At 56.7% G+C, this 11717-nt stretch overlaps 7 protein-coding genes across 7 annotated transcripts; 3 read left to right on the top strand and 4 right to left on the bottom strand.

The window, feature by feature from the left end:
- Window positions 1-77: 77 nt before the first annotated feature.
- VTP21DRAFT_4390 (uncharacterized protein) lies at window positions 78-1463 on the bottom strand (the record flags this gene model as incomplete). The annotated part of the gene is made up of 2 exons (XM_069394796.1): window positions 78-1228; window positions 1343-1463. 2 exons carry the CDS (start codon window positions 1461-1463, stop codon window positions 78-80), a joined length of 1272 nt encoding a protein of 423 aa, XP_069255998.1.
- A 546-nt stretch (window positions 1464-2009) lies between these two features.
- Window positions 2010-3443, bottom strand: VTP21DRAFT_4389 (uncharacterized protein; the record flags this gene model as incomplete). Its single annotated transcript, XM_069394794.1, has 6 exons — window positions 2010-2170; window positions 2239-2399; window positions 2473-2864; window positions 2977-3116; window positions 3172-3219; window positions 3299-3443. 6 exons carry the CDS (start codon window positions 3441-3443, stop codon window positions 2010-2012), a joined length of 1047 nt encoding a protein of 348 aa, XP_069255997.1.
- Window positions 3444-3827: 384 nt separating this feature from the next.
- Window positions 3828-6952, bottom strand: VTP21DRAFT_4388 (uncharacterized protein; the record flags this gene model as incomplete). Its single annotated transcript, XM_069394793.1, has 5 exons — window positions 3828-4547; window positions 4695-4901; window positions 4981-6138; window positions 6248-6368; window positions 6432-6952. 5 exons carry the CDS (start codon window positions 6950-6952, stop codon window positions 3828-3830), a joined length of 2727 nt encoding a protein of 908 aa, XP_069255996.1.
- Window positions 6953-7351: 399 nt separating this feature from the next.
- On the bottom strand, window positions 7352-8841 carry VTP21DRAFT_4387 (uncharacterized protein; the record flags this gene model as incomplete). The annotated part of the gene is made up of 4 exons (XM_069394792.1): window positions 7352-7481; window positions 7577-7817; window positions 7894-8534; window positions 8630-8841. 4 exons carry the CDS (start codon window positions 8839-8841, stop codon window positions 7352-7354), a joined length of 1224 nt encoding a protein of 407 aa, XP_069255995.1.
- A 375-nt stretch (window positions 8842-9216) lies between these two features.
- On the top strand, window positions 9217-10039 carry VTP21DRAFT_4386 (uncharacterized protein; the record flags this gene model as incomplete). The annotated part of the gene is made up of 2 exons (XM_069394791.1): window positions 9217-9557; window positions 9637-10039. 2 exons carry the CDS (start codon window positions 9217-9219, stop codon window positions 10037-10039), a joined length of 744 nt encoding a protein of 247 aa, XP_069255994.1.
- A 142-nt stretch (window positions 10040-10181) lies between these two features.
- Window positions 10182-10598, top strand: VTP21DRAFT_4385 (uncharacterized protein; the record flags this gene model as incomplete). Its single annotated transcript, XM_069394790.1, has 2 exons — window positions 10182-10250; window positions 10332-10598. 2 exons carry the CDS (start codon window positions 10182-10184, stop codon window positions 10596-10598), a joined length of 336 nt encoding a protein of 111 aa, XP_069255993.1.
- A 42-nt stretch (window positions 10599-10640) lies between these two features.
- VTP21DRAFT_4384 (uncharacterized protein) lies at window positions 10641-11703 on the top strand (the record flags this gene model as incomplete). Its single annotated transcript, XM_069394789.1, has 4 exons — window positions 10641-10764; window positions 10845-10976; window positions 11046-11215; window positions 11293-11703. The coding sequence occupies 4 exons, from the start codon at window positions 10641-10643 to the stop codon at window positions 11701-11703; spliced, it is 837 nt and encodes a 278-aa protein (XP_069255992.1).
- Between the last annotated feature and the right edge of the window lie 14 nt (window positions 11704-11717).

The following is an 11717-nucleotide window of genomic DNA, read 5'->3' as shown; positions in this document are numbered from 1 at the left end:
AAAATAAGAGGTATAGGGTCTAGCCGCCCTAAATAGCTTTCGCCATTGTATTTTTCATTTTTGGCTGGTGTCGGCGTCTAATTTGCCGCGGCTGCTGTCACCAAGCTTGTCATGGTGGCGTGGTCTCCATCGATCTTCGCATCGTGGTACTTCCTCAGTAACCCATCGACATCGTCAAGGCTCTGCGGTCGGATGTCGGCCAGCTCCTTGATCTTCGCCGTCACCTTCTTCACCTCCTCGTCCGTGAGGGATAAGCCCAGCTGCTCCACCCTGCTCTTCACCGCGTTCCACCCGGTGAGCCGGGACCCAATGTTCACGTAGCGAGTCATCCCAAAGTCCTCGGGCTTCAGGATCTCGTAGGTGGAGGGGTTGTTGAGGATGGCCTTGGCGTGGATGCCGGCCTTGTGGGTGAACGCACAGTAGCCGGTGATGTAGTTGTTGAACGGGATGGTGATCTCGACGGAGTCGGCCACCAGGTTCTCGATTTCGCGGAGAAGCGGGAGGCGGTATTTGTTCGTGACATACGGCTTGTCCGCCACATACATGCGGGCCATAAGCCCGCCAAGAGGGGTGATGCCGTTGCGCTCCCCGATCCCCAGTACCGAGGTGTCGATGTGGGTGGCCCCCGCCTCCAATGCGGCGTACGCGTTGGCGATGGCACAGCCCGTGTCGTTGTGGAAGTGGCACTCGATGTCGCACGACACCACGCTCCTCAACGTTTTGACCAGCTCGAACACCTGCCGCGGGTTCGCACACCCGACGGTGTCGGCAATCCCGACTCGGTTCACACCCAGGCCATCCACATGCTTGTAGACGCTCAGGAGGTCGACCAGGTCGCTACGGAAGGAGTCCTCCGTCGAGAATCGCACCTCCACCTTCGGGTTGGTCTCCTTGATGAACTTGATCACCTCCGCCGCCTTGTCCATGATGTAGCGCATATCCTTCCCGTGGGAGAACTCGCGCAGGAAGGACGAGGTGCCCATGACCACGTCGACGCCGTCGACGCCGGTTTCAAGGGCGAGCCGAGCGTCGTCCATGTGGCATCGAATGTGGGTGAGGATCTTGGCTTTGAGGCCGAGGTTGGCAATAGCAACGCAGTCCTGTCGGGACTGTTCCGAGGCCGCCGGCGAGGTGAGCTCGATGTAATCGACTCCAAACTCATCGAGCGCCTTGGCGATCTCGATCTTCTTCTTGGTGTCAAAAAATGCATTGGCGAACTGCTCGCCCTCTACAGAATGGAAGAGAAAGAGGGTGGAGTTAGAATTTCGGTGGCCAACATATGGGTGCGTGCCAGCAGAGAACAGCAGGCAGCGAGAGGGGGGGGGGGAGGGCTAATGCTGACCTCTTAATGTCGACTCTATGATTTTGAAACTCCCGACATTGCTGTTCGGCTCCTTGGACGCATACGGCGACACAAAGTCGAGAGCGTCGCGATGTCCGTTCTGTCCGTTAGCTTGTGGCATACTAGTCTAGAAATTCGTACGAAATAGTAGAGTGATGGAGGTGGAGGGGAGGGGGGGGAGGGAAATGTTCCGATGAATTTCGAAGTGAAGAGAAGAGAGAAAATTGTGCGGGTGCAGGGAGCTTTTTAATATGAAACATTTCTAGATTTTAGATGCTTTGATAGATATAATCTTCCACCCAAATTATCTATTTGATGGTGATTATCTCTCACGTGCATCTATCGAGAGATGATTGTGACTGGTCTTCCTGGGGGGTTTCGTTCCATGTGTCATATTTGACGGAGGATGATGTCTCCGATCACCAGTCATGTTTGGATTCAGGATAATTTCATCAGTGGGGGGCCCATCTAGCCGTGGAGTCTGTATTTCTGAGGAGCCATGAAATTTGGCCCTGATAATCAATGGGGGATCAGAAATCGCCCATGTAAATACATAGATTCAAAGAGGAAGAGGAAGATTTCATAAAACACAACACTGATAGTGGATAGATACTCTGGTCGAGCCCCATATTCGCGGCACTCGACCCCCCCTCGCTCGGCACAGCTCTCAAAGTTTCGATAAAACCCCCCCGAGGAGACCCTTTCGGATGCTCATCTCACGGGCTATGATCTCCACCGCTTCAGCGGCCGTGCCCCAACTCGTCTGGTAGCCTCCGCCACCATGCCCGTAGTTATGCACCAGCAGGACGTCCTTGCTTCCCCTCGCGTCTATACAAGCATGTGCATGGGATAAGACTTCTTTAGCCAAATGGAGGCAGCTCAAAGAGGCACTTTACTCATCCACTCCGCATCCAGGCGGGTCCCCCCGGTCCGGCCGGGACGCAGCCCGACCGCCTCGCGCACGATCTGGATTTTCTCGAGCGGGCGTAGCTCAGGACAGATCTCAACCACGCGGCGGAGAATGGCGTCGGTGGTGCTTTGAACGGGAGTCGCCGTCCTACAGGAGAAATAGATGGTTGAGCCGTCTGCTCCAAACACAACCAAACAAGGAAGCCTATGCTCTACGCAACTCGTCATGGGCTTGGTGCGTCCCCCCCAGCACCACCTCTCCATTGTCCCGAGGGATCACATAAGTGAAATGCTCCCCGATCCTCGTGATGGTCTTTGCGACTGGGTGCGGCGACTTCACAATCACAGTCTGCCCACGAATAGGGAACACGTTCGAGTCGCTTACCCCCCCCAGCGTTTTGGCACCCAGGCCCGTGCAGTTCACCACGACGTCGGTATGCTCCTCCACCGCCTCCGACAGATGGCCAATTTCCAAGCGACGTGTCGCACCGCCCTTCGTCGTGAAGAGTTTCAATAGGAAGGCAAGATACTTGGAGGTGTTGATGGAGAGGGAATCGTAGGTGTGGCCAAACGCGACCCCTTCTGGAAGCTCTTCCCTTGCGAGGACCTGGTACTATTGCAGGGGGCCAGCGGGGAGACAAGGAAGTGATGCAGCGCGAGAACAAAGAGAAAGCTATGGTTAGGGCCTACCTGTGGAGCTTTGGTCAACTCGGAATCCTACTTACCCCTGGTATTTCCCGTTCGTACCAAAACGGTTTGCGGGGAGGGGTATCATAGAGATCCACGCCAGGCATTAACCAAACGCCCGCGTCGGGCGCCGTCTTCGACAACTCCACAAACGTCCTGTACGAAATCAATTCCCATTCTGGTGTCGATTAGTTGGTACACCCTCTCGAAGCAATGGGGAAAAGGTAATTTACTCTGCATCCGGCTGTCATTGTTCCCGGCAAGCGATCTGTAATGAGCACCTGTCAAGAATGACACATGTCCAAGAGTTAGGAGAATGCTTTATCCTGGGCCATGGCTTAAACATAAGGAGGAATGTACCGGCCCAGGGGGAGGTGTATTTTATGCTCAAGGTTCCTGGGAATTCCCTCGAGACCAAAGTGACGCGATGTCCATGGTGCAGCAAGAGAATGGCAGTAGTCAGTCCGACGACGCCGGCACCAATGACCGTAACATGTAGAGACATATTGCCCAAAATGGTGGCTATCCTATGTGCTTCGCACCTTGGGCAGACCTTATCCTTGGGGCACTTTAAGTAGGGGTGAATAGGGTTGAATGAACCTTTATCCGGCCAAATCGAGGTAGACCCCACACTACCTCGCCTCGCAAGGCTGGGAAGGTGCGGGGGATCAATCTCGATTTTACAAATCGTGAGTCAAACACGTTGCCACGAACAAAGCGTCATAAATGCCTCATGGTAACATACACGTGTATAATTACAGGCCAAAGCCATGATGGAGAAGCGTTAAACAACAACGGCAAGGATAAAACAATACACAAATCCCCTCCTCACAACATAAAGTATAGAGCTACAACATGCATTATGCAAGAGAGCGTGGTGGGGAGCACCCTATTCATCGTCACTATCGCTCAAATATTGACTCGCGCGCTCGTCTTCACTGCTGTCCTCATCCTCGGTGTCCGCCGTGATGCGTCTAGGTCTGCTGCTCCCATGTTTGCCCGAGCTCTGTGCTCCGCCACTCTCCCCCTCCTCCTTCATGTTTTCTCCGCCCTCCCCATCACTGTCTCTGCGCAATTGACTGGCCCCTTCGTCCTCGTCCTCGTCCCCGTCCTGGTCCTCTCCTCCCGCCTCCGCCTCCTCCGCTCTCCCCGCAATCTCGCGCCCCACTCCATCGTCCTCGTCAAGAATGAACCCACCCTGCATCAGCTGGCTCTCTCCAAAATCCTCCATCTCCCGATGCTCCTCCGAGTGGGCGCCATACTCCGCCTTTAATCGGTGCGAGACCTGCAGCGCCTGCACGAGTTTGCGCCATCGCCCGAGGATGGCTTTTTCGCGTTTGTCGGCTTCGACTTGATTCTTGTAATCGGTGTGGTTCATGAACGCTTCCAGCACCAAATCATAATGCTCCTCCGCGACGACAATGCCCCTCGTGACGGGGAGACATCGCCGCTGTCTGAAATCGAAATCGACCACCGCCTCCGCGTAGTCCACCCCTAGTTTCTTGGCTATCTTGCCCGTGCCACTGTAAGGGATATGAGCGGCGCCAATCGGAAGCATAGAGGGCTTAAACAGGTAGATATTGCCATAGGAGTTCTTGGGTATTTTTCCCTAGGAACCAAAAAAAAAAAACAATCCATCAGTCAATACTCTGGTGGGGTCAGGTAATCACAGAAAGCCATGACGACGGCAATTTTTTTTTTTCCTGCCAAGAAACTCTGCAGACGTCAATAAAATATGCAAGATAATGCAACCTACATCGATGATGATGGGAGGCTTGAAATCCTCCACTTGCCATTCTGCATACAGCCCCACTTGGATTTGCGCGGAGTCGCCGGTCATAAGCGCCATTTCCTGCGCACGCTTCTTGCTCAGAGTGGCGGCTCGCGCCTTGACAAATTTGAGCGGCTGCTCGCCCTCGCGAATCACTTTGGCCTCCTTCATCCATGTTTCAGCCGTATGGAGCTAGGAGAATGGAGAGGAGAAGAATATGAGTGGTTAGCCAAACTAAAAGGGGCACGGCCATCTTCAATCCATGCCTTACCACATAGACTTCAGACCGAGAGTAGATCTTTTTCCCTCGGAATTCCCCCAGAACCACTGCGCTTGGCTTCACGATCTCGAACTTCTTCAGCTGCGACTCCAGCACGTACAGAGGGTGGTTCCTAAACCCGTCCAGCGTTCCGGGCATGGCCTCCTTCACCTCCTCCTCCTGGAGCTCGGCCTCTTCCACCGCATCCCTCGGCAACTTGTATGGCTTCTCAAACCCCCTCATGACCTCTCGCCACCACGCATCCCCCTCCTTCTCGGGCAGTCGGTTGCGCATCGTGCGCGCCCCCCATTGCGACGCGTATCGCCGGGTGACATCTCTGGCATACCCCTCGCTCTCAAACGCCACCGCGTACGCCAGCCCGTTTTCCACGCAGTTTGCAGGCGGATCCATGGCCTTTGGCTGGGCGACGAGGCCGCGCACGGGATCGACCGGCACCCAGCGCTCCTCATGTTTGGAGTAGACTTCGCACCACATCACGGGCGGAAGGTTCTTTGCGATTGAGGTGAAGGAGGAGGAAGAGGAGGAGGAGGGCGGGGAGGCATTGGCGCTGGGTTTGCGGCGTTTAGGGGCACGAAAAGAGGCCGAGGAGAGGCGAGGGGTTTCGCGATAGTCGCTGTCCCCGCCGCCGTCACTTGTCGCGTTATTGCTGCTGGCCTCGCTTTTTTTGGTCGCCTTGCTACTCCTCTGTTTCTCTTCCGCCGGCGTGGCGCTACCACCTGTCTTCTTCCGAGTCGCGGACTTTTTTCCGCCGCCCCCATTGCCCCCGGCGCCCTTTCCCCCGTAGCGCCAACTCACCGCTTGCAAGCTGAGAACCAGCCTGGCCTCCAGCCCCAGTCCTCGCGCCACCGCAGTAAAGAGTTGTGCGCAAGAGTCCCACGAGCCCTCTTGTCGAACCAAGGCTTCCACCAATGCTTGAGGCGACGGTACGCAGTCGGAGAGAATCGCCCCGTGGACATCGCCGTGGATGTCGAACACTTTGTAATCGTAAGACCGGATCCCGAGGTGAGTAGCCGTAAAAAAAGTGTGCCACCAGGCGGCAAGGGACCGCAGCGCCTCCAAAAAGGCCGCGCCTTTAGCGTGTTCAAACTTGGCCCGCTTAAGTTTAAACGCCTCCACGATATTGGGCGGCACGACCGAGATGGCCATAGCCTGTTAGCGGAGGCATGGATGTTAGACAGGTGGGCAGGAAATATCGGCAAAAAGAAAAGAGAGAGGGAGGGAGGGGGAAGGGATTGGGAAAGAAGGCCAATAACCATACCTGAATCTCGTCCTCATTGATCCAGCGATTGCGAATGGCCCCATGCGCCAGTAAGCAGAGGAGATGCGTCTTGTGGAGGTTCATTCTTATCATGCGATCCATTTTAGTAATGCCCTTCTGCCTAAATGCCATGAAATAAACATGATTACATCCACGGATCTCCACATTAATGGGGGCCACCTACTTGAACAGCTGAACCTCGGGTGCACTGAATGTGATCTCCAATGTCTTCAGAGCCGGATGCGCCTCCTCTTGCTCTTCCTCCTCTTCCTCTTCCTCTTCCTCTCCCTCTCCCTCTTCCTCTTCCTCTCCCTCCGCCTCCTCCGCCACCTCTTCTTCTCCATATTCCTCCTGGGCCCAATGATAGTCGCTGCTGGCATCCATCTCCGCGTCTTCCCCTGCCCCGCTCTCTAACTTTATATCCTCATCGTTTCGAGGATTCCTTCTTTTTGACTTTATCGGCTCCGTGTCGTGAGCATCCCGTTTCCTCCGAGCTCTTGTCCCAGCAAGAGGCCCATCGCCCCCATTCGGCTCGTTGTCCTTTGGTATGGCATGCTTTGTCGTATGAGAGACGTGGCGAGGAGAAGCCGGGCTGAGACTTGGCTCAGTGGAACCCTCAGTTTGGGTATGTGAAGCCGATGCGGAAGATGCAGTACGTCTAGATGTGCGTCTGGGGGTGGATTTTGATTTGGCTTTAGGGGGCATGAAGAGATGTCAAACCTCGAAGGGCGGCGAACGCTCTTCACTCTATTGAAAAAAAAACTCTCAAAGAAAGCAAATGGTGGCGAAAAGAGTCAATAGTGTGACTCGCAACTTCTCCAGGGTGAGTCAGATGGAACGGTTCTGGCGGAGTTCCTGGTTCGACATGCTAATTCTTTACATTTTATTGTTAAAAAAGGGGAGAGGGGTCGAGATGTGAAGAAAAATAGGAAATAAAAAAAAAATAAAAAACTATGAGGGGGGGGAAAAAAGGAGGTGGAGGCGGAGGAGGAAGAGGAAGCAGACAGAAGATAATGTTGAGATTATATATATTACTTATATATAAAGGGGGAAAAAAAAATTGAAGGAATAAATAACAATATGAAATGAGGCAAAATAAGCATATTATGTCCGAGCCGAGCCGTCCCAACATCGGGGGGGCGGGGGGCGGGGGGAGGATTCGGCATCGCGTTGGACGGCAGGGGCGGGGGCAGGGGGCCGAGGGACCGGATGAAGGTGTTTTTCGACAATTGATCTAGAAAGGGGAGTCAAAGTGAAACGGTGTCTCAGGTTAAAACCAGGCGACAGAGGGGGGGAAAGTGGGGAAAGGTACCAGTCTCGCTCATGAACCCGAGTTCCTTTGGTTTCGCCGCAAACAGCTTCCTCTCCTCGAGCCCGCTGGAGGCGGTGAAGAGGGGCGAGGGGCCCGAGGGTGCAGACGAGGGGGGCACGGCAGGGGAATAGTAGGGGGAGGACGAGGCTGTGGTATTGATAGGTATCGCTGGGTTTGGAGATGCAACGGGAAATGGGGGCCGGGGGGCGGCGACTGCAGGGGAGGGTGCGGCGTAGAAGGTTGAAGAGGAGGGCATTGCTAGAGGAGGGGGGAAAAGAGGAGAAAGAGCGCGGGTTAGAAGCGCGTCGGGGAAAACAAGCCACTCCGTCGTTACCGGTGGAGGGGGGGGCCTTGGCGTCCGCGGAGATGTTCCGCATGACGTCCAGGGCGAGGGCCAGGTCCTGCTGGTGGCCGTTGACGGAGCTGGACTCCATGACCCGGGTCAGCATTGGCTGCAGGAACTGCCCTATTAAATACTCGATCCGCTTCAACCGGACATCTAGCGCCTCGAGGGAGTTGGAACGGGCATCGCCAGCCGCCGGCTGCATCGGGGGCTGCGGCTGCGAGAGCTGCTGGGAAGGCTGCTGCTGCTGCTGCTGCTGCATGGGGGCGTGGGGAGGGGCGGGGTGGGGCGAGGCCATGGGCAGCGGAGCCTGTGAAGTCTGGGAGGAGGGCGGGGAGGCGATGGGGTGGGATTGTGGTTGCAGGGGCGAGGGGACGGCTGGGGATGGGAGCGAGGAGGGCTGCGGCGGCTGCGACATACTGGAGAAGGAGGCCGCTTTGCTCGGGTGTTGGCTGAGGGGCGACATTTTCGGGATTGGGGAGGATGACATGGCGGTGGAGGTGGCGGGGACGGATGGCGGATTGGCTCCTCGCCGCCCGCGCCGGGTTGAGTTGTTGATGCACTCGTAGTCATTCATGGCGCAGAATCCACATGGCTGATTGCCGTCGCATTTGGTCTTCCGCCGGCGGCACCTTTGTGGGCAAACAAGCAGAGCAAAGAATCAATGGGGGGGGGAGCCCGAACAAGGGACAGGAGACATGTGTCAAGGGGGAATTGGGGAACTTACGTCTCGCATGCGCTGCCGCTGTACAATCTTCGCCGCTCGCCGCGGGTCGCCTCGGCAGCCAAGAAATTGCCGGGGGGGGCCGCAGCGTAGGAGCACTCTTTGGGGCTGCAGTGGCTGCATGGGAGCTGGCCGTTGCAATGGCGCTTCTTCATCTTGCATGCATCGCACACCCGCGATATCTTCTGGTGGAGGGAGGGATGGGTTGGGGGCATGGTTACCGCAAAGGCCGGAGAGGGGGGGGGGCGGAGGGGGGCTAGAGTGGGCGGGGAGCTTAGCGGTGGAGGAAAAAAGCAAGAGAAAGGGGCGCAATCGCAAGGGAGCGAGGGGGAGGGGGAGGGGAAAAATATAAAATAAAATAGAGAAAAAAAGCTTGCGGGTGGCTGGCAAGCAATATTCCGTTGTGGACGGAGGCTCTACACCAGATCCCGAAACTCTGAACTTTTTTCCTTTTTGTCTCCCTTCCCCTACGTAATGGGCCCAACCGTGTTCGACTCGTGCCAGCAGGGCTGTTTATTTGTTATTTGGGCCCAGCGGCCGGCTTGCGCGAGGCCTGCAAAAACAAAGCGTTGCACACAGCCGATGGGAGCATGCGCGTCCTCGTGTCCACCCGGTTGCCGTGCTGGAGGCCCGGTTGTTCTCCGCATGCCCCTGTTGCCCCCGCCGAGCCCGTTATCAACACTGATCAACCCATCGATGCTCGGGAAGTTCTCGGCCCAGCAGCACAGGGGAGGGGGGAATCGGAGTGGCACGACCAATTGAGTTTGCCAAATCAAACTCCTCCTGAATTCTGCTCGCCCCCCCATTTGTCTCGCCGCCGTGTCTTGGGCTCTGCCCGTGCAATGGCCCGCCCGATTCGTTTGCGCTCCGTCCCCTGCCGCCCAGCCAACGGCGGATCCAAGGAGGCCGCCTGCCATGTAATCCCCCACCGGTTTCGGATCACGCCTGAGGCCCTTTCTGCTGCAATTAATTAATAATCCAGCCCGACCACTCACGCGCCTGCGTTCAAGGCCCCGAGGAGAGCGCGGCAGCCGCATCCCGGCCGCGCGCGTGGGCTCGACAAGCTCGCTGCAGGGCAAACCAGATCCCCCCCCCCCCCAAGCCGGCGGCAGGCAGGCTGATCTCCAGGCCAGCGCGGGACACCGGCCGCTATTAAGTTGGCAAACCCTGTTCCCCACCACCGCCCTTCCGAACCTACTTGATCACTCTGGCTTTGACCCTGAGCACTCCTCCCTGTGGTCAGCCCGGACTCCGCGGCACCTTAAATCCCTCCCGTGCTTTGTATTGACGAGTATATTAAAGCCGCACACAATCGTCAACCGCAATAAAGATGCATGGAAACCGGAGCCGGGCTTTGCTTCTCTGAGAAACCCCCCCCCCCCCCTCCGCCTGAACCGAAGCATAAAGCCCTAACCCTATTTGCAGAACTCTTTTCGCCCGCCCGCTATGAAAGCTAATTTCGCCCGGCTCCACACACCAGCCGGTGGGACGGGTTAACCCTGCACATTCCCGGCCGGAACGCCGGCTTGCGCCCTCCCTCGTCATAGAGTTCGCCATGCCGCTGTGCCTAGGAGGAGGCCCATTCATGCCACCAGTGCGGCGAGGGGCGGCTGCTGCGCTGTTTGTCATGCAACGCACCTGAAGCAAACTCAAGCTTATTGTGCCTTCATGGACCCTATGGTTATGGAATTTCGAGGCATTCTAGACTCTGAAGGCCCGGGCTAAGGTTTCTGTGAGAGGCATCGAGCCGCGGCGCAGGAGAGAGACGTGGAGGCTTGTGGCCATTGGCCAAGCTTGCTCCATCCCTCAGCATCTCACCCAGTCGGACCACTCATGGCGCGCATCTGTCATGCTGATCCACACCGGCTTTCATCAATCTCGGTGCATGTCTCCTTGGCTGCCACCGCCGATTTCAAGGGTGGAAATGTGGAGAAAACAGTGGCTTTGGCCAGCCCTTCCGATTCTGATCTAATCCCCAAACGGCCCCCCCAAACCCCTCCACACCCAAACAAACATGTTTGCGGCGACAGGCCTCTTCAAGGGCCTGCCGTGCCCTTACGGAAAAGATCGATGCGGGCGCGATCAATGGTGCCTCTTTTCCCATGAGCTGCCCACCCTCGTGACCCGGAAGAAGGCTTGTATGAACCCGCTCCCTCAGAATGGATGGCCATGCATCCTCCTCGATCTGCCCCACTAATGCCATCGCTCTCCATCCCAGTAGCCCCGGAGACCCATGAGAGGCAGACCATCCAGCAGCATGCCGCGAAACGACAGCGCACCCAGGCCGCGGAAAAACAGGCGGAGAACGCAAAGCCAGCTCAGCCTGCTCTCCCAAAGCGAGCCGTGGATGGTATTGCATCGATGGATGCTCCTCCCCCTCTTTCGGAACTCACCAAAATGATTCATCCATCTCCTCTAGCCCCCATGTCCAAAAAGCCCAAAGAGAGCAGCGATCCGAGCGCGCCAACGCCCCGGCCACAGAGCTCGCAACCACCGCCCAATAGCATTCCCATCGCCGCCCCGAGAGTGTCCCCAAAAATCCAGGACATTTTACCTCCCGCTCAGAAACGAGTTGCCTATCACCAGGAGGTAATCTCGATGCCCACCTGGCCTTTCTTGTGAAAAAACACCCCCGCTTTAACTTGACCTGCTCTGTTGAACGCTAGGAGCCGGAGTTTGTTCCTCAAAAAAAGGACACGCCTCTGCCCAAACCCGACCTCCTCCCGCCCACCCATCGCCGCGTTGCTCATACCCCCGCCGCCCCAGCTCCCTCCGAACCTCCCCTGGTTCCCCCAGACATCAACGCCCACACCGCCCGAACCATTCGCCAGAATATCTTGAACCTGCTCTTCAAAGAATTCAATAGGATCTATGCTCCGCTGTTAGAGCAGGATGCGGGACTAGCCGCAAAGGACGCCCTTCGGCAAGAAAAGAGCATCCTCGAGAAAAGTAACAAGGGGACGTATAAGAATGTGGCAGCACAGGTGCTGGCACGTCTAAAACGACGACCGCTGTCGACCGGGCCGAAGGATGCTGGGATAGAGGGCGAGTGGCGCCCGCCCGCTTCGACCCATTGAGCGGAAGGGACGCT

The sequence above is a fragment of the Calcarisporiella thermophila genome (genome assembly GCF_041956535.1).
Source record: "Calcarisporiella thermophila strain CBS 279.70 unplaced genomic scaffold VTP21scaffold_2, whole genome shotgun sequence".
Lineage (NCBI taxonomy): Eukaryota > Fungi > Calcarisporiellomycota > Calcarisporiellomycetes > Calcarisporiellales > Calcarisporiellaceae > Calcarisporiella > Calcarisporiella thermophila.
Note: the sequence above shows the minus strand (reverse complement) of the source record. Positions and strands in the feature narration are given on the sequence as shown.